General features: G+C 44.0%; 1 protein-coding gene across 2 annotated transcripts in view; it reads right to left on the bottom strand.

Annotated features, from left to right (window-relative positions):
• Positions 1 to 6,316: 6,316 nt before the first annotated feature.
• The window catches only part of MARCHF6 (membrane associated ring-CH-type finger 6), a 76,082-nt gene continuing 60,423 nt past the window's right edge, over positions 6,317 to 21,975 (bottom strand). For both annotated transcript variants that reach the window (XM_040493957.1, XM_040493965.1), the window contains exons 23-26: positions 17,631 to 17,720; positions 15,075 to 15,207; positions 13,547 to 13,682; positions 6,317 to 10,055 (exon numbers count right to left, since the gene is read on the bottom strand). In XM_040493957.1, coding sequence (XP_040349891.1) covers positions 9,965 to 10,055; positions 13,547 to 13,682; positions 15,075 to 15,207; positions 17,631 to 17,720 — 450 coding nt within the window. In that variant the 3' untranslated portion in view covers positions 6,317 to 9,964. The remainder of the gene's footprint in view (positions 10,056 to 13,546; positions 13,683 to 15,074; positions 15,208 to 17,630; positions 17,721 to 21,975) is intronic.

Here is a 21,975-nt window from a genome sequence, read left to right as displayed (position 1 = left end):
TCCAGGCAACCGGGACGCATGAGGGCCCCGCCCCCTGGCTCCGCGCAGGAGCGCACGCCTCGGGCCGAGACCGCACGGTCGCCCGCGCCGGGCGGCAGGTAATGCGCTTGCGCAGTCTGGCTCCTGCCCCCTTTCGCCACTAATTGGTTGTTTATACCGAGCCGAACGTTTCGCTTAGAAAAGGACCTTTTTGGTCGATTTCCCACTGCCAGTTGTAAGGGCGAATTCACAAAGGACTCCCCTTCCCCTTGCTCTGGCGTCGTAAACTTAAGGACGAGGTGACTCAGTCCTCGTAGGTAGGAAGCCGTTGTAATCATGGGGGCTGGTCGGTGCAGGTGGCACGAGCTCCCCCCTCCCCCGAAGGAATGTGGCCCTGCCTTCCTCGACTGTCGCGCTCATGCTGCACGTGCTCGTCCAAGAGGCCCCCAGCCTCGATACCATCGCATCTCCCACTCAGTCTGCTGATTTCAGTTTAAGAGCCACTTAGGAGTTTAGACAGCGGGTGATTTTCAGCTAAAAGAAGATTCTGTTTAAATTGTTTTCCTAAGGAAGGCAGAATGGTTGAGCCAATATGATTGGGTCTAGAAGGACATAAGCCATGTCTTCTGATACAGTAGCTTCGGGTCCATGGATAGAGTAATTGGCTCTATTCTGGTGAATCCTGACCAGGGCAGTGTACAAGGCGGCTACGTTTAAACCCACCCTGAATGTATGAGGCCCCCGAAGCCTGCTTTCCCCTGCTCGCCTGTAGCCCGGACAACGGAGAATTGGAATAAGTTATCTCCAGGAAGAGTCAGGCAGCCCTTCCTCCTGCCCTAGAGGCATCACCCCCACCCATGACCCCTCTACCTGGGCACACACATTTCCAAATTAACAGCATTAGCAAAAACTTAAAACAGTCAATATTTAATGTTGATAGAATATGGGAAAACAAGGAATTTCATATGCTGGTGAGAGAAGAATGTCAATTAGTACCTTTGGGGGCCACTTGGCACTATATTTTGATGACTTACCAATCTTTTACCGATTGATCCTACAGAAATACTAGCCTGAGTATATAAATTAGTATGGACAAATGTGTTTATTATAGCATATAATAAAATGGGTTAACTAATGGTCTTTCAGAAAACTGAAATCATAATCTTATCCACACAACAGAATACAATACAGCCAGAATTATTAAATGAGGTAGCTACTTAAGTGTTGATATAAAAAGATGGTCATGAAATATAAAGCAGAAAAAAAAAAAGCACCCCATTGAGCAGAGTCTGTGGGAGCACACTACCTATATTGTGATAAAAGGAGTCTGTGAATGTATGTTGACCCACACCACATTCTGGAAACAAACACTAAACTACTAATAGTGGTAATTACCTCTGGAGAACGGCACAGGTTTTCAGTTTTTATTTTAATCCTAGACACGTTATTTTTATGCTGTTTCATCCATTTATTTACTCGAGTATTTATTGAATATGGAATATGTCCCAAGAACCGTTCTGAAATACAATAGTAATCTCCAAATAGTTACCAAAAAAAAAAAAAAATCTCCGAAGCTTACATTCAAATGGGGGGAAACATGCTAATGTAAACAATACAGGAAAACCATATAGTATGTTAATACATATGAGAGACAGAACACAGCAGTAGAGGGGTCGGGGAAAGCCCCAGGAGCTGCAATTTTAGATAAGCCTAAGAATGACACTTCAGTGAAGAAAGGAAGAACTTGGGGAGAGCCTAGAGGAAGAACAGTAAGGCACAGCAAGCAGCAAGTGCAAAGGCCCAGAGGTTTGATCTGTTCTGGAAGCAAGGAGGCTGCCTGGAGCACAGTGAGCACAGGGGGCCTCAAAGCGACTGTGGACTTGGGACTCTGTGATGGTTAGCTACCTGGGTAAAGGACTGATGTGATCTTAGATCTCAATATGATCACTCCGGATCCAGTGTTGAAAGTCAATGGAAGAAAGAAAAGAGAGCATGGGCAGAGGCCAGGAGCTCCAGAGAAACTGCAGTGACCCAGGCAGGAGGAAGATGATGGTGCTTTGCACCAGGATGGTAGCAGTGGGGGTGCTGCGACGTAGCCAGAATCCAATTTATTTTGAAGTTAAGACTTGCTGCCCAATTGTATGTGAAGCGTGGAAAAACAAGTGTCAAAGGTATTACCAACATTTTTTATTTAGCAACCTGAATCCGTCCAGGTGCTTACCAACTGAAAGGGGAAGTTTGAGAAAATAAATCTGGGGTAGGGGAATCACGAGTTGTGTTTTGGACCTACTAAGTTCGAGATGTCCGGAGAGTCCACATAGGCAGCCGCACGGATGTGTCTGGAGTTCCAGGAAGGAAGATGGAATGAGTAAATAAATATATATGTGAGTGACCAGCATCCAGACGGCCTTTAAAACTATGAGAGTAAGTGAGATCACCATGTCAATAGGTGCAGGTAGAACAGAGGTCCCAGACTGAGCTGAAAGGCAAGACAGGGTCAGTGAAGGAGTTTATAAAGCAGAGTCCACAGACAAGTAGGAGGAAGATGAGGGGAGTGCTGTGTCCTGAGAGCCAAGGGAAATGGTTTCACTGGAGAGAGGGACCAGCTATTTCCGGTGAGACCCGAACATTAACCACCGAAGTTAGGGGTGGCCATTGGTGGCCTTTCACGAGAGCAATTCCGGCGGAAGAGTGGAGCATAGCTGATTGTAGTAGGGTTGGAAAAGGAGAGGAAAAATTCGAAAGTGGGAGTACGATAACTGAAGGGCTTTACTGAAAAGGAAAGCAAAATAGAGCAGATGAAGGAGGTGAAGATTTTTCGTATGCAAGAAACAACGGAAACGTCTGGATGATGGGAAGGAACCACAACAGTTACCATGAGGGAGAGGGAGATCTGCAGCAGCGCCTTGAGCGGGTGAGAGTCCTGTCCATCCAGTGAGGCCGTGCAAGGCGGGCAGGGCTCAGGGAGTGATTGCTCATGAGCCCGGGAGCGCATTTCACTCTGCGTACAGGGCAGGCACGCCGGAGGGGACGTGCATGGCCTGCATGGCCCACGGGGCATCTGGGCACAGGTGCAAGTAAGAGGGTAAATGTGATGGTGTGAACTCGTGAAGACTTGTTCCGATTGCTTCGGTCTTCTCGGTGAAATAGAAAAGTCATCAGCCAAAAGTCAGAAAGGAGAAGCGGGCACTTTGTAGAAAGATAAGGTATGAAATGATTAGAGAGCATATATGAACATGGTATTTATTTTTGAAATCAAGATGTAATTAACATGCAAATTGCACAAGTTGAAAATGTGCAATTCTTTGACATATGTATACATGTCAAACCACATCAAGATAACGGACACATCATCACCCCCATTTCCTTATGCCCCTTTGAAATCTCTCCATGTCCCTCCCCACCAACCCCCACTCATGTGCTTTCTATTGATTTCTGTAGGTTACTCTGCATTTTCCAGAAGTTTTGATAAACGAAAGCATACATTTTTGGTCTGCTTTCAATCAGCATTGGGACTTGTCCATGTTGCGTATATCAAGTTAATTGCCTTTTATTGGAACAGTATTTCATTGTATGGATAATCATTTATCTCTTTCCCTGTTGTTGGCCATGTGCATTTTTTCCACCTTTGGGCTATTACAAATAAAGCTACCATAAACGTTCATGTCTGAGTCATCATAGGGACTTACTTTTCCCTCAGTCAGTAACTGGGGGTGGTGAGTACTTACTATAACCTTTTAAGCACTGCCCATTATTTAATTAAAACAATTTTATTTTATTTTATTTTTTTTTTTTTATGTTTGAGAGAGAGAAAGAGAGTGTGTGAGCAGGGGAGGGACAGAGAGACACAGAATATGAAGCAGGCTCCAGGCTCCGAGCTGTCAGCACAGAGCCTGACTGGAGGGGGCAGGGGGTGCCTGGGACCCACAAACCGTGAGATCACGACTTGAGCTGAAGTCAGACGCCTAACCGACTGAGCCACCCAGGCGCCCCCCAACTGTTCTAAAGTAATTAGCTCACCCCTTTACTCTCCTTCCAGCACAGCGTGAGCATTCCTCACATTCTCACCGACACGTGGTATGGTATTTTTAGTCATTCTGATATGTGGTGGTAACTCACAGGTTTTAATTTCTATTTTCCTAATGGCTTTTACATTGACCAGCTTCTCATGTGCTTATTTGCTATCTGTATGTCCTCTTTAGTGAAGTGTGCTTAAGTATTTTGCCCATTTTAAAAATGGGCAAATGGATCTTCTCAAACTACTGAGTTTTGAGACTTTATTCTGAATGCATGTCTATTATCAGAAATGTTCTGCAAATATTCCCTGCCACTCCATGGCTTTTGTTCTCTGAATGACATATATCAGAGAGTGGACATTTTCAATTTTGATAATGTCCAATTTATCAAAATTTTTTTCTAAGGATTGTGCTTCTGGGCTGTATCCAATCTAAATCTTTGCCTTACCCGAGGCTGAACATTTCTCCCTGTTTTTTCCCAGAAGTTATATAGTTTGAGCTTTCATGTTTAGGAATATAATAATTTTAATTTTTGCATATGTTGAGATAAGGATCAATTTTTAACTTTGCATCTGGATGGCCAATTGTTCCAGCACCATTTGTTTGACTTTCGCACCTTGTCAAAACTCACCTGTCCCTACGCATGTGGGTCTATTTCTGGACTTTCTGTTCTGCTCCATCAGTCCAGTGGGTTTGTGTAACTGGCAGGAGGGACGGATGCAACTGAGCCAAGAAAAAAGGAGTTATTGAGGGGGTTGCTGACACAAAGCTTCTTGTCCTAAAAAAGCTACTGAACAAATGTGGAAAAGCAGAAAGACACTGCACTGTTGCATATGTGCAAAAAGAGAAGTTTCAAGAGGAAGATTAAGCACGTACAGGGGTGCAGAAGGGACTGCCTCCACCCAGGTCACGGCGGCTGTCGGCCCATTCCAGCACAGTGTGGGGCTGTGGGAGGCAGACTGCGGTGGGGGGGGGGGGGGGGACGAGTCTATGCGTACAGGCGGCCCCTCCTCTGTATTCCTCAGGGCACTGTATCCCTGTTAGAACCCTCTGCTCATTTTTCTGGCCTTTTCCACTCTAACTGGGCTACTTGAAGGCAGACACCATACCTCCATTCAACTACAGTACTCAGTACAGGGCAGGGCAACAAAATAGAACCAAACCGAAACATTGTGGGAGGGAGGAGAGGAGAGTGTTACCTCCTCAGACCCTTAATCCACTTGTGACAGCAGTTTCGTTTCCAACAAGAGTGGCTGTGAACTGTGGGGTGTGAGGGGGAATGGCCACTTTCTGAGATTCACCATGCGGTCCCCTTTGCTGTAAAACCTCACAGATGCCCTGTGGTTCAGACAACATTTTGCCTACCACCACTGCATTTAAAATAAATAACACGTGGAGGGCGCCTGGGTGGTTCAGTCACTTAGGCGTCTGACTTGATTTCGGCTCAGGTCATGATCTTACGGTTCATGAGACTGAGCCCTGCCTCAGGCTCTGGTGCTGAGCCTGCTTGGGATTCTCTCTCTCCCTCTCTGCCCCTCCCCCGCTCTCTCACACACCCTCTCTCTCAAAATACATAAACATTGAAAAAGTGTTTCTTAAATGCACTTGATTAAAAAGAAATCAAGTTTTGAACCTCAAAACAAAAGGATCTCTTCACATGGGGGCACTCAGGAGGAAAAAAGCTTCATGCAATTCTTTCCTTTTTCTCTGAGATTTACAGGCAGCTACATAAAATGGCTTTGATTGGTTTTACTCTATTCCAAGTATCCACTTAAAGAGAAAACCTGCTGAGGCTCTGGCATGTGGATCTTGCCGAAGCGGGAGGCAGTTTGCCCGCAAGACGAGGGCCTTTACTGTTCCCCATGAAGATGGTCTAGCAATACAGTCAGGGGATGAGGGGAGAGGGATGTGTTCTCTGCAACTATACTTCTAAATTTATGCTGAAAACAGAATGGAGGAACTATAATCATATATTAATTTTCTTATGTAATTATTATATTAAAAAAATGCCTAGGGAGCATGGGTGGCTCAGCTGGTTAAGCATTCGACTTTGGCTCAGGTCATGATCTCACAGTTCGTGAGTTTGAGCCTCCCATCAGGCTCTGTGCTGACAGCTCGGAGCCTGGAGCCTGCTTCGGATTCTGTGTCCTCCTCTCTCTCTCTGTCCCGCCCCCACTTGCACTCGGTCTCCCTCTCAAAAATAAACATTAAAAAAAATTTTTAATAACCTAGATTATCTACCTATGCTGATTAATAATGCACATTTCTGTAATTCTGAAGTAATTTTACAACAAAGCAAAAACAAACCAAAAAAACTAGGCTACAGCTAACATTCGCTTTATTCAATTTTGTTCTCTTGACTTAGAAGGCAACAACCAACCACATAAAAAAGGGAGCATTTTAGAATATATATACATAAAATTGGTCTGGGTGTCTAAGGTGTTCGCTTCAATAGAAAATGGACGTCCTAAATAACTAAGTGCTCTACGTACCATCTACAAGTCAGTTCCAGGCCTTACAGTCATTACATTTCCAGTTAAGGTATTGTATATTACTCTGCTGACACAAAACGAGGCACTCATACAGAATCATTGGGAATGAAATTGGGTATATACTGTCTTACACCTTTAATACTGTATTAGTAACAAGCATACTGTTGGAGATTACGTGAAAGAAACCCTTTCTCATGATGGCTGCTTTTAAAAAATGACACAGGGCAGTAACAGGGTGAAGAGAAAATATGTGCCCGAGGGACAAATGAGATATAAGACAGCCCAACCAAGGGAGTTACAATCTCCACACACAAGGTTTTTGTTAATACTTTAGTGGCACGACATTTTGTCTTTTCTTGATGGCAACCGAGTAGGTAACATTCTAAAGGAGTATTTTGAACATAATCACTTTAAAATTTTACAAGAAGTAGAGATCTTAAAATAGTCCTGAAAAGTGAGAATGAGTAGCTAACTTGCGAAGTTGACAAAACTGCCAGTGTTCTTAGACCGGCACTACATTCTCGTGTGCGTGTGTGTGTGTGTCGGGGGGTAAACACAATACAGTGGAGAAATGTCCAGTGCTTCTTCGTTTTAAAAAGTCATGAATTCAACCTAAATTCAAGAATTACACTTTAATAATAGCATTTGCCAATACAGAAATGACATCTCTAAGACCAAATCATTTAAGAAAAAGTTATTCTCTGTTACTTGAATAAGGGAAAGAAAAAACACAAGGATCCACAGTAATAACAGCTATATTAAATGTTGAAATAAAAATTACTTTTTGTTTACATCTGGAATTGAGATGTCCAATTTCCACGGTTTCTCCAGAGAACTAACAGGAAAAAATCACCTAAAAACATGGAACTTTTTTAAGGCTAGCTATACATAAACCTCACATTGGTATTTTCCTGTTTTCATCTCAACTATTAGCTTCAACAGTTTAAAACTCAAACATAATTTGCTAATAATGACAAATGCACACCTCATAATATGACCATTTGATAACTGGTCATGTGAAACTTACTCCCAAATGCTGATTTGTCTTCCATTTATAAACAATTAAAAATAAAGCAAAATGGTCTTCTTTTGTAATTAATTTCCTTGAAGACAGTTTTAGCCCAATGTAAAATGAAGCAAAACTACACTTTTTTTTTTTTTTTTAATTCTACATGAAGGGCAGCAATACTAGAACTTTCTGAACCAGAGGTTTCAAATGTTCATGAGACTACTGATTAATAATAAAATTCTGGTGCTGCCCATGTAAATGTTATGTCAGCGAACGCTTTCCTTATGAAAGTTTTCATCTTATTAAAAACAGGACAGAGCACAACTGAAAACCAAGAGAAAATCCTTAGATACAACAAGATAAAGTATCTGCCGGTGAAATGGAGGGCAAGATTCTCACCATTTGTATATGTTCATATATATGTATGTTTTTCTTTTGTTTTTTTTTTTTTTACAAAATATCTGATAAGATTCATTTAAAATTTTGTAGAATAACAATTTTTAATTTTTTGTGGTATCTGCCTAGCTCTCTTTCCGATAAAATGGATAAATGTGTTCAATGATTTTATATCAAGATCTATAAATTCTCTGAAAATTTTAAAAAGAAAGCTAAATTAATATAATCAAGTTCTATGCCCAATTGATAATATTTTTCTCCCAAAGAGAACAATTTATATAGACACATACCACGATAGGTGGCAGTACATTTTAAAATGCTCCTAATTTTTTAAAGTAGGATTCCATTTCCACATAAACGCAGGGCTAGCAAAGACCTTATTTCAAATACAAGGGAAAGGACTGCTACAAAGTGCCAGCGGGTGTTCACACTGAACCCCATGTCAAGCTTTTTTTTTTTTTTTTTGATACTGATGTTTTACGCTATATTTTAAGGTAAAGTAATTACCCCCTCAGGAAAAACTGTTGAAATGTAAAACAACCAGACTATGTCTGCTTTTGTGGTAGCTTACGTTTGGCTGACTTTCATATTTAAAGAATCTTCAGATTTAAGTGTACAGATTTTAATACTATATGGAAACTCTTTAAGAGTTCCTGAAGACCTCTGCTGCCCATTTTCTCTGACAACATTCAAAACACAAACACCACGCTTACAATATACCATTACCATTAAATACTGGGATCGTGTGCCCAACTGTTGTATTGCTCTAAATACTTCATTCTTGAAGCTTTGGTTCTCAGGGAAAACCAGATCTGTAAGTGTTCAGTATTCTGAGATTTTACAGCACATTTCCAATGAAACACCTTCTTCACTCCCATGTTAAAAAGGCCAGCTCGAGCCAGCTTCCTTCAGGACGAGTAAAATCAAACTGGTTTCATTTGTAGTTTTCTTCTGTAAACAAAAAGCTCTGGAAACTTTGGGATTTACTCATGGAAAACTAGGAGAAACGGACTCCCTAATCCTGACCCAACGGGGTGCCCCAAACAGCAGGACCAGGTGTTCTAGGCTGCCTTCCCTGGTGCTGCCGATCTAAGACCACAAACGACGTGTGCATTTAGCTAACACCTCAGTGTGTCCTAATTCCAGTATGATGCGGTACTGTTGTTGGCAGTATTCTAGAAGACTTGCGATCCGGCATGACTTTTGGCTACTGCTGCCAAAGAGAAAAAAACGACAGCTGTGTGTGGAAAAGGGGGGCTGGAGAGAACTAAGGAAAACGTTCCTGTGGACTTTTTTTTTTCTCTAAGTATAGACATGCCCCGAACAAGCACAAAAGCCCAACCCCTAATGCTGATCACTAGGAATATTAAATTATCAAAATTAAAAATAATTTCCTCACCTAGCACAAGATACTATATAATATTATAAACACAGACACATGAAAAAAAATCAGGCAGTAGAAAATGTACAACAGCTTTGGTGTTATACAAAATAACTTCCAAAAACGATCGACAGTGAAGCACAAAGTCCATGTTCTCTTACCACAGACACTCCACTGCTGATTTCTACTTGTTTCCTTTCAAGTTCTTGGTAAGGTCTGAACAGCCAAGAAAGACAGAATGCACAGTTTACTTAATAAGAACTGCTAGGAACACCGGGATACCGCGCTCCAAAGGACGTCGTGAAAAAGTTTTGCCTCTGCACTATGGCTCTGTGGCACATTTCCTGTCAAGATCACAGCAGGTCCAAAATAAAGTGACAACTAGATTTAATAAATTAATATACATTTTGTTTAAAGATGTACAATGCACATTCTGTTTAATGCACGGTTTTAGGGTATCCAGGAACTTCTATTTACACATGTACAGACCTCAGACAGCAACGATGGTGGAAGATGCAGGAAGGGCGGCAGGGCCCTGCACGCTGCTTCTCCGAATGCTGAGAACACAAGTCAAATACAGTGAACTTAAAAACAATGCTGAGAGATCACTGGGAAAAATCTCCCAGAGAGAAGTCCACAAAAAAGGACACGTAAAGGCAAGGGGAAGGTCAAGGTAGTTGAGACAACCACTTTATTCTTGGGACGACTGTGCAGGTGGTGGAGATGTGCCTTGTTTGCCAGATTTCCGTTCGTAATTGACGAGGCGTTGGCCCACAAGGTATCTAGGTTGTAAAAACAGGGTGGTTACTCTCTTATACGATCCCACATATTAAAATATTCTTCCTAAGAGCAGCCAGTGATACATTTTTTGAATGCAAATCCGATCACTCCCACTTAAAACCCTTCAATGGTCTGAAGGGGAGCGTAGAACGAACACTGGCAACAGGCACATAAGCAGGCAGCTCACGGCGAGGCGAGAGCAGCAAACGTCGGAAGGCCTCGGATCCCAGGCAATGGCGTGTGTCCTCTGGCCCGAAGGCTGGGGCTCTCGTGCACACGCAGACACCGGGGGGGTAAGACACAGTCAACTGACTCAGGGCATTTATCTGTTGGGAATATTTTCTAAAACAGCTCAGAAGACAGATCTGAAGAAACAGAAAGCTAGGTAGAGAGGAAAGTGGATCAGAATAGCTCTAGTTCTAGAGAAAAGGAGAAACCCAAGGGCAAGAGTCTCAATGAGGTCAGAGGGGAGAAGGCAGAGAAGTGAGCATGTGCAAGGGACAGAAGGAAGGAGGTCACGTTACACGTCCCTAAGTCACGTGCCGCGATGATACGGAGGTCAGGGCAAAGGGTGCAGGGCTACAGCACCAGACACAGAAGTGACCACGGCTGGCGTGACCAGACACCACATCCCCAGGACAACAGCAGCGGTTGTGGAGAAGCAGGGGGGCCTCCTGACCCTGGTGCCCGGGCTGCAGGCTGAGCCTCGGAGGACAGTGGATGAGAGCCGACTGTGGCCATGAGCGGCAGGAGGCTGGGGTACACGGTGCCCATGTGAAGTCAGCGCTGCAGACCCACGAGTGGCCACCCGGTCCTCAGCCACCTGTGCGAGCACGGGACAGCAAAGCCGGCACGCGACAGGCTGGCCCGGGAGCTGGGTCTCTGAGACCCAATTTACTTACTCGCCAATAAAACGAGGACAGCAGTACCGTGCCCCGTGACTGCTGTAAGAAATAAGAAGCACACAAAAGCCACGGCAACAAAGGCCTGGCATGTGCTGGACTCAGTGTAGTGACTTTCACTTTTCACCATTACTTTTGCTTCTCTGACTTTCACCACTTTTCCACCAACACACACCAGCCTCATGCGAAATTGTGGCAGTTTCTGCCGAGTAGTTTCACGTCACTTTTTAAAGCATTTCACTAACCCTATTGCTTCTTCATCCATGATCCCACGGTATAATCCTCGTTCTTCTTCTCTCACCAATCCTTTTCCTGATGTTAACTACTCCTTTCCCTCACAGTTAGTTCCCCCACCAGTGTATTTTTAACTGTGACGGCTTATCAATGTTTTAAACAATGACAACTGGATGCTAATGTATCCTGATGCTAATGTCAGGCACTGCCTGACACACCCATAATCACAAGATACACCAAGTTATGCCAAAAACGGGGTTGACGTTATGGCAATGAAAAAGCAATAAAAGCAGAGACAACAGTGATTTTAATTCATTTGCCCAGGACCAAAAAGGAACTCAGTGCAGAGAAAGGAGACTCTGAGCCCACCGCCCACTCTCCCTAATGACCGAGCACCCTCTCGTGCCCACAGCCCGCCCCGCACACCCCACGAGCAGAGCCTGCTCCCTTTCCGATGCTGCTGGACCGGCGGAAACCACGGCACCCGAGGTGCGGCCTCAAGGGAGCCTGCCCTTCACAGTTTGCTATGCGAAGAACGAACGTGGGAGAAGAGCGTACACTGGGCTGCAGCAAAAGAGCAGAAAATAATGAGTAAGACATGCTCCAAGGTAGGCAGGAGAGACCGCTGGGGCAGACGAGCAGGGTGGGGGACAAGGGTGAGGAAGAAAGCAAAAAGCCGAGGCCATGTCTCGTCTGCACTGTCTGCAGAATGTACTCGTCAGCCTAAACGACTGAAGTGAGAAAAATGGGACATTCACCATTGAAATCCCCTCTCTGTTCTTTCCCGGTAGACAGAACTTGACAGACTGCCCAAGTATACTTGGGTTTTTTGTCAGTGAATGCTTTGGAAAAGCCTTGAACACCCTAAATTTCATCTTTTTTTTTTATTCGCTTAAATTCAAGTGAGTTAACATACAACGTAGTACTGGTTTCCAGACTAGAGCCCAGTGAGTCATCACTTACATATAACACTCAGTGCCCATCACAACAAGCACCCTCCTTCACGCCCATCACCCATTGACTCATCCCATACCTCCCCTCCCCTCCAGCAACCGTCAGTTTGTTCTCTGTATTTAAGAGTCTCTTATGTTTTGTCTCCATCCCTGTTTTTATCTTATTTTTCCTTCCCTTCCCCTATGTTCGTCTGTTTGGTTTCTTAAATTCCATATATGAGTGAAATCATAGGATAATTGTCTTTCTCTGCCTGACTTATTTCGCTTTGCAGAATACACTCTATGTGTTGTTGCAAATGGCAAGACTTTCTTTTTGATGGCTAATATTCCACTGTGTATATGTATGTGTGTATAGACAGACAGACAGACAGACAGACACACACACACACACACACACACACACACACACACACTCTCTCTTTACCCATTCATCGATCGATGGACATCCGGGCTCTGTCCATAATTTGGTGCTGCTATAAACATTGGGGTGCATGCGCCTCTCTGAATTAGCATTTCTGTATCCTTTGGATAAATACCTACTAGTGCAACTGCTAGGTTGTAGGGTAGTTCTATTTTTAATTTTTGGAGGAACCGCCACACTGTTTTCCAGAGTGGCTGCACCAGTTTGCATTCCCACCAACAACGGTGCAAAAGTGTTCCCCCTTATCCACATCCTTGCCAACACCTGTTTGTTTCCTGAGTTGTTAATTGTAGCCACTTCAACAGGTGTGAGGAGGTATCTCATGTCTAAACGAGAGTGTTGTTAACAATGAAACAAGACAACACGTGTAAACTGGGACTCTTCCTGGCAAACCAGGATGGAGTTATATTATAAACTCACTCTCTCTGCCAGCCACCATTTGGCTTTGTTAGGACATGGAAGGTCAGACGGCCGTTATCCCCAGAACGTGTTTTCCTTGGCTGTCCTCAATCTCTCACGGAGCAGAGGTCACAGTTTCCCTCAAACAGAGGCCCTACAGTACTTCTGTAGGAACCTTACAGCCTCTCTTGGCAATGGTCAGAGTGACCCAGTGGCCCCTGGTTGCAGGTAGAGCTTAGGTGGGCCAAGTCCTCATACAGGCTTATTTTTACCTAAAACTATTTAATGTACTGTCAGACCAAAACATTAGGAAACAGACTAAAAACTATTTAGAATGGGCATTAAAGCCTTCCTCCCTTTACTTGCTTCTCCCAGTCTTGTTCATCTCCAAAAGTGACAGCTCCCTATCCCCAGTGGAATCCTTGATAACACTGTCTTTTACATCTTACATCCAATCTGTTAGCAAATCCTTAATTCTACCTCAAAACAGAATCTGAGCACTCTTCTCAACTATGACTTATCACATTAGAAACAAAAATTAAGAGAGACATCTTAAAAACAGATAAACGGAAATCTAGACTTACTTGTCATTTTTAATATGTTCATAAAGGCGCTTAAACTGGCGGACCTGGAAGGACAAGATCCCCATCAATACCACAACCATCAGTAAAAACGGATAAATTCGCCGATGGACCAAGTTTTGCATTTCTGCAGTAACACCTGTAAAACAAAGAAAGGGCAAACTAAGTGTATATGGAATGACCGTGAAATAAAAACATGTCCTTCCCCTGGGAGGCAGGGCTGGGAGGTGCTTAACTGAAGCTGACGCTTGCCACGTGAAATGCTTTAAATAAAGGCCATGCTGGGGCGCCTGGGTGGCTCAGTCGGTTAAGCGGCCGACTTCGGCTCAGGTCATGATCTCGCGGTCCGTGAGCTCGAGCCCCGCGTCAAGCTGTGCTGACCGCTCAGAGCCTGGACCCTGTTTCAGATTCTGTGTCTCCCTCTCTCTCTCTGACCCTCCCCTGTTCATGCTCTGTCTCTCTCTGTCTCAAAAATAAATAAACGTTAAAAAAAATTTAAAAAAATAAATAAATAAATAAAATAAAGGCCATGCTGGAACCATCAAGAGGATGTTCACCAGACAGGAACAATGAGACTTATTCTTCTGAAAGGTCATTGTGGCCACAGTGTGGAGAGTGAATTAGTGGCGGTGGCTTCAAATTAGGGAAACCAGACAGGAGGCCAATGAGGTTAAGGTAAGAGCCACAGGGAAAGGTGCCTGGTTAGAGAATGGCTTCTGGAGGCTGGGGCAGTGGGACTTGGGGACCATGTGACTAGGAAGGTGACACAGATGACCTACAAGGTTTCTGACCCATGCAAATTCTGGATGGTAACACTAAGCACTAAGAGACGGAATTCAGTAGAAAAAAAAGATTTGGAGGGGAAACTTTGTGCTTCTAATTTTGAAAATATGCTGGGTTTAAGGTCCTGTGAGGACCTGTGAGCACGTAATTGACAAGCTAATATCTAGCTGTGGGGCGTCTGGGTGGCTCTGTTGGTTAAGCATCCGACTCTTGATTTCAGCTGAGGTTATGACCTCACAGTTCATGGGCTCAAGCCCTGCGCTGGGCTCTGTGCTGACAGTGCACAGCCTGCTTGGGATCCTCTCTCTCTCTCTCTCTCTTTGCCCCTCCCTTGCTAGTGTGCATGTGCGTGCTCTCCCTCTGTCTCTCTCAAAATAAACTTAAAAAAATAATATCTAGTTACTAATATAACAACACTTCACCTTGATTTTACAAGTATGGGATCACAGCACTTCTAATCAGGAGAAGACAACCTGAAGGAAAGCTGTACCTATTTTGAGGACAGCGTAAATGTCAATACTTCCTCACTTGCCTAGAGAAAAAACTGTATCAAGGAAGTTTATGATTCCCCAAATCTTGCCCTAAGTAGTCAAATCGAAGAAAAAGAGTCTTGCGAAATCACTGTTTTAGCTGGATTTATATTCACAAATTAATCATCTGGAGCCATACAGCCTATGGCACTGCAAGTGCCGAGAAAGTAGTGATGTTAACAGGGGCCGTCTCCAGCTCCCTGGCCAGCATTACCCACCTAGTAAAGGAACGACGCCAGACGCGATGACGTAAGGTACGCACAGGGAAAGCAAGAGCACAGAGATCACTGGTGCTGCCAGTTTACGAATGATATAGTGAAGGTCGATGTTCCGGATGCCATTTGCATAAACCTGAAACATGAGGGAGAAAATTAGAAAAAGGGAGACAAGACAAATTCCCCCAAGTTGACAGAGCAATCTCTACTGAATCCAAGCCACAGGGAGTTGAATCCATTGGCGATTTTTTCCGAAGTCAAGACAAATTCTGAACACAAATGTTAAGTACGGTGCCCACAAGTCGTTACAGAAATGCATTTATTTCCTTACACATTGAGGTTAACCCTGCAAAGGGATGAAACAATAAAACACTAGTCTAGAATCCTAACTATACTAGCCCTGCACTATACAATACTGGATACACCCAATAATATGAGGTGAAGACCACATCATAACCCCAAACAACTACTCACATATGTGTGTAAGAATGATCTGTGTTATTAATCAAGATTACGTTCGTTTTATCTGAATATGAAAGAAAACATTATAAGCAGGGAACATGTTTCTGATAAGCTTGTATAAATCAAATTTTAACCGAAGATATTTTACGTGAAAATTTAGTATGAAAGAATTCTATGGTGAATTTTTTTTTTTTATGTCAAGAATTTCTCCAGTATTTTCATTATCTTATCCAGAAAGTTCTAATGAATAGCACTTCAGAGGAAAGGATGAATAAAAGTGGGAAAACCTTGGGAATAACGGAAAATAAAGATGGTGAGCAGAGGGGGACAGAACTGAAGACCTCTGTTCTTGCTTTCTCCCCAGCACCCCGCCTTCTCCTGGCCCGCAGCACACAGTATTGAAGCACACCTCAACCAAGGGCCACAGCGCACGGACATGCTTGACAACAGGCTCAACCCTCCAAAGGCAACCAATCCCAGATGAATCTAAACTGATGCAACAAGACATCCCAGTGTTTCTCAACCATTTTGTTCAAACTTACACACACAGTATGAAAAAAGAACGTCTCAGAGAGCAAAATATTACAAAGATCAACCATGTTTCACAATGTCCAATTGTGACGAAACCCTCTTCTCCACATTTCTTGGCAAGGGCCAGAGTCACACCTGGAGACTCCAAAGTGGATGCAAACACACGGCCACTTCCTGGCACTCCTACCCCCACAAATCTCCGGGGCCAGGATTTTTCTGGCAATTTTCTTGTGCATACTGAGCTGGGAACTACTGTCTTTATCTCCTATACATCTGTTTCCTGCAACAGAACGCCGAATCTATTTGGCGCTGACCTAAGGATAAGAGGATTGTCCACAAGTACGTTTTCTAGTCAACTAAAATTTAAAGAAATAAGTACCAAAATCTGTTATGTTGGCTATTTTAGATAGAAATCTTCCTAAAGCGAATTCTCATACTTCCCAGCCTTAATACCAGAGTACAGAGGCACAATGTATTTTTTTCAAGGTTATCACCATAATGATCAAGTTATCGGACAGTTCCATAATACGATAATAATAACCTACAAGCTATGTAGTAAAATATTCCCTAACAGTTCTGCTTTTTTTTTCATTAAGATTGTTTTTATTTTGTATTTTAATTATTTTTTAAGGCTCTGGGATATGTTTTTAAGTCTTTTTTTTTTTTTTTTAAGTTTATTTATATGGGGGGGGAGAGAGAGTGAGCCCAACAGTGCACAGGGGCATGTGCAAGCGGGGGAAGGGCAGGAAGAAACGGAGAGACAGAGAATCCCAAGCAGGCTCTGAGCTGTCAGCACAGAGCCCCATGTAAGGCTCGACCCCACGAACTGTGAGGTCATGACCTGAGCTGAAAGATGCGTCATCAACTGAGCCACCCAGGCGCCCCAACGTTTGTATTTTAATTCCAGTTAACATATAGTGTTATATTAGTTTCAAGTATACAGTTATCAGCTTTACTTTTTAAATTATTTTTTCCCCTGCCCTTGATTTACTATCTTGAACAGTAACCTCTTTATTCGACTACAGATTTAGAAAACTGAGTACCAAGCGTACATCAGAACTTCCCTGAAACAAACCACATGTACTAATTTTTGCCTTTACTTCGGAGCTTTAGGTACTGTAAGCCACTGGTTAAACTTCAGATAAGGGAAATCTCGGGATGCTGGGTGGCTCAGTTGGTTAAGTGTCCAACTCTTGATTTTGGCTCAGGTCATGATCTCAGTTTGTGAGATCGAGTTCTGCATGGGGCTGACAGCACAGAACCTGCTTGAGACTCACTCTCTCTCCTCTCTCTGCCCTTCCCACGCACTGGCGTGTATGTGCTCTATCTCTCTCCTTCAAAATAAATACAAAAACATTTTTTAAAAAAAGGAGAAAGTCTTAAGACTGGTTGATGAAAATTCATGGTGATAAAACAGCAAACTGTCTTCTTAGAAAAAAAAAAAGTTACATATACTTATTAGAGAAAATGCAGAAAACTCAAAGGTGGAAAATGAAACTTAAGCACCCCGGCAGCCAAGCACCACCCCTCCCCACCTAGTCTCTCCTGAAAGCGAACTCTGCTCACCTGCTCAATTACTGTCTTTAACCACCACTGAGGGCCCATCAGGGTTATAGCTGCGATGATTTTGGCATGAAGGACTCCAAGTGCCCAGTCCTAGGAAATAAAAACCATTTAAAAGGTGTTTGTTTTCAGCAATAAACCCAGCAGACAGGCTGTACATTTTCTTGAATATTTCATTTCAAAACAGAAGTCCTACAGGATTAGTAACAATTTTACAGAAGATGAACATACACTAGAAAAATCCAGGGAAATTTCCCCCTAAGAGCTCAAGTTCAGTCTTTCTAATGAAACTCATTCTATTATCTTTTAGAAACCTACATTATTTCCCCAGGAGAATGAGGAAACGTGTCAACATTAATGGGGATCTCAAAAGCAAGTGAAACAGTGCCATGATTTTATTTCATCAACCGTCTTAAGCTGCTGTGTTGCCTTCAGCTGAGCTAACACTACATCAAAACAAGCCTGTGGAGCCATGTTTGGCCTGAAGAAACCACCCCGAAGGCTCAGAGAGTTTCCAGCTCTAGTACTGCTGAACTGTTATTAGAGCCTCTACCGCCCATGCCAGCTCTCCACCAGGCCGCCAGAAATATCACCACCCCCATCACAAGTCAGATCACATAAGGACAGTCTCCTGCTTACAACTCGGAAGTCCTCCTGAGCATGGCACACAAAGTCCTTCATAACCCGGTCTCTGGGTTTGCTTTTTTAATGTGCTTTTTAAAAAGTAACACATTAACATTTAGATGTACTCTTACATAAAATCAAAACCTTTGCAGAGAAGGCCGGAGTCCTCTGTGACTACCAGCCCAAAACCCGATCGCTCCCCAGCAATGACCACTGTTAACGTACCCTCCACGTTTTTTCCCCTGTGCGTTTACTTGTATCTATGTATCTACGTCCCATAGAAATGATGCAGCATCATTTTTATATGAACTTTGCTCATACTGTTTGTCAGACCTCTTCACTGTCTACCATCTTCAGGCTGATGTGATTTACTGCTCTGCTTAGTTTGTATTCTGAGCACCTTCTTCAAATGAGGTGAAAGGCTGATGTATGCACTGAATTCTTGCTATCTCAAATATGGCTCTTCACCCTGACAGACAAATGGCTGAATGACATTCTGCCTCGGTACAGGAGGCCTGGTTTTTGTACCTTTTATTGCAATTGTCTATAAATGCTCTTCTGCCGTATGGTTTTGTGTGTTACAGAAAAAAGTCCATTACCAATATGATTTTCTATTTCGAGGTTTATGATTTCTCTTTACCTTTAGGACTCAGAACTATCCTACCAAGATATGCCCCAAATTTTTCTCATCAATGTCCATTTCACCAAACCTGATGAGGTCTTTTAACCTACAGAATCAGTACTTTCTTTAATTCAGTTAAATTTTTCTATTTCATTATACACCGCTCATTTCTGCACTCTGGAGCCCTTATTAGGGGATGTTAGTTTCCCTGGATGTACTCTCCAAGGCCCTTACCTTTACCCTCAACTTCCTACTTGTTCAGTTTAGCTCTGTGCTCTGCAGTGGTCTTCCAGAAACACAGTGTGAACCTCAATGGTGACGACCCACGTCTTCAATTCACCTGCTGAATGTCTGAGATCCGTGCTATGTAGCACCACAGTTTCACTTTGTTTTACTGCCACTGTGTGCGCGTCTACACACATACTGCCCTTGATCACCTGTGTTTTTATTCTTCTATTTGGATGCTCAGGGTTTGGCAGGCATGTCATTGGGCACGTGTTCTCATCGCTCTGCCAGACCTTTCTTTCTGTGGTTGCTGTGCACCCCCTTAGATCAAGCGTTTGTTATTTTTCTCTGCAGGTTCAATGAGGCTCAGGTCAGACTAAGAATATCCTAAAGGTTACAAAAGGACGTTTTAGCCTTTTAGACGTTCGGATAGCAAGCCCCTAGTCCCCTACTCAGAACATGGTGAAGACTCCTTGCTTCATTCCTGTGCTGTCCCAGGCCCCCAGGCAGGGGAGATTTGACTTGCAAATTCAGCTTTCTCTTGGCCTTTGGAGTCTAGAAGACACCCAGGTGAAGTTCATTTCCACCTGAGGAGGTCCACAGATTGCTGAGGTTCAAGCTCTTTCAAGAGCCACTGGTAGCCAGTCTTTTCCCCCAGGACAGGACACACACACGGGTCCCTCTGACAGAGCTCCAAGGGCCCAGTCTCCCATAAATCTGCAGCCACTTAGCACGGGAAAGGCAAGCAGCTCAGAGTCAGCTACGGAGAAAAAGCAAGCTGTTCTTACCCAGAATTTTAAGGACACCATGCTACGCATAGCCATCTACGACTTGTATTTTTCTCCTACTTACAAACATGACTGACAACTCGCTCTAACAAAACACACAACTCTGCTTCCCTCTTTTTAACGGCTACATCAAGTGCCAAAGCAAAAATATATCACATTCTCTTTAGGCATTCTCTGCTGATGGACATGCAGGCTGCTTACGATGTTGGCATTAGAAACAATGACATGGTGGAGACAGCCCGGTCTGTGCCTCCCGCGCATGTCAATGTTCCCTTGCCGCGGATTCCGAAAAGTGAAACCACTGGGTCATAATACGTCAATATTCCCCAAACCGGAGCGTTTCCAGTCATTCTGCAGAAGGACGATGCTGGGTGCCGTCAACACCACAGGGACACACGTGTAACCACGCAAGCTGCATTTACTGCTCGCTGCCGTGAGGAAGGAAGAGCACACCGTCTGGGGAGCGTGGGGTGCTCGGTGAGACTGCTGGAAGAGCTGACTGTAGGATTTCGGTTTGTGTGAAGTGATATGGGGGACGGAAGGGCACAGGGCTTTGCTCCGTGTCGGATACTCTTAGAAAGCAGAGGTGATCTATCCTGGGTATCTTAATATATCTTGCCCAGAAGCAGGGACCAACTGAGGCTAAAACTGTAGTTAGTAATGCAGCAGCGGCTAATGACGTTAGCTGGGAACAGGGGATGTTTTCTCATTTTTGTGGTTTGGACGATGCTCACGCTCTGCCCATGTTCAGACATGGTTTTGAAAGGGTCTTGTTTTTGTCTCGACCCGTCACGGTCACAAAGTGGTCTTGTGTGATGCTGATGTTCTGTGAAACTGTTTCTGCCGGGAGGAGAACAGCAAGGCCCAGCCGATGCCAGGCCAGCACCTGCACGTCAGGGGCAATCTGCTCTGTTTCAGTGCCGCCCACTGAAATCGTACCCGTTTGTGGCATCTGCAGTGATCACTGCGTTAAGGCGGCGTCTGACTGACCCTTCCACAGTAAAGCTGTGTATTTTCCTTTGGGATATCAAGTAATGTGCAAGATGACACTTGGCCACCATTTAAAGAACTACTTCCGCATCACAGTGGTGTTGAAACATGCCTGCAAATTCTTCTTCCTAGGTGCTAGGGGTCTACACCGCCTTCCCATGAACCTGGGCCCACCTCTGCGTCTTGCCTGGATCCACTACAACGGAGTGAAAATCAATACGGTGGGAATTCCGAGATGAGCAGCTCCTACCCTGTCTGTTGGGACACTTGTTTCTCTCAAGTACAAAGTAACAGGCCCCACTTCCTGGAGGCTACCCGGCTGTGAGGAAGCCCAGGTACATCCAGGAGCTCCAGCCGACAGCCCAGTTGGGGTAAAACCAACAACCGGCACCAACCCCCACACGTGAGTGATGACCCTTCCAAAGGGTTCCGGCTGCTGCTGTCAAATCACACTCAGCTACTGTCTTCCCAGCCGAGGCCCCACACAACACGGAGCAGAGACCAGCCAATGTGCCCTGTCTTAATTTCTGACCCACAGACTGTGTAGACAAAATAAATGGCTGTTTTAAGCCACACCGTTGTGACATAACTTGCTATGTAGCGGTAGTAACTGAAGACCCATCAACTTTCACCTGACGGGTTCAGCATCCACTAACAGTCTTTGCTGAAATCACCTGTTTTGTGAACTACTGCAAAACAGTGAATTTTCTAATTGTTACTTCCTCTACCTTTATTAGCTGGTATTACTCCATAAAAAAAATAGCTTTCCTTCAGTCACTGATGCCATCTGACTACCCTGCAGTACAGACCTTACAGAAAGACGTCACATGTGCTTAACTTTCCCTTTGTTTCCCACTTCTCCAAGTCTAATCTAGAGCACACAGGATTATAGACAGCTCCACACATATGCTCTGTTTCACCACGTGGTCTGCCCAATCCCTCTTTCCTTGAATACACTTCTTCCTTTCTTGGCCACTCCTTCGTACTCTCTTCTAGGTTGTCCTAGACCTTGTCTCGTACAGAAAATCATACGTAACTCCTAAAGCCAGGATAAATACCTCCTACATGAGGCCACAGCAGCCTGTACTGCCCCAATCAC

Source organism: Herpailurus yagouaroundi, unplaced genomic scaffold (assembly GCF_014898765.1).
Source record: "Herpailurus yagouaroundi ecotype Mexico unplaced genomic scaffold, PumYag 29, whole genome shotgun sequence".
Taxonomy (NCBI): domain Eukaryota; kingdom Metazoa; phylum Chordata; class Mammalia; order Carnivora; family Felidae; genus Herpailurus; species Herpailurus yagouaroundi.
This window is presented reverse-complemented; position numbering and strand designations above follow the sequence as displayed.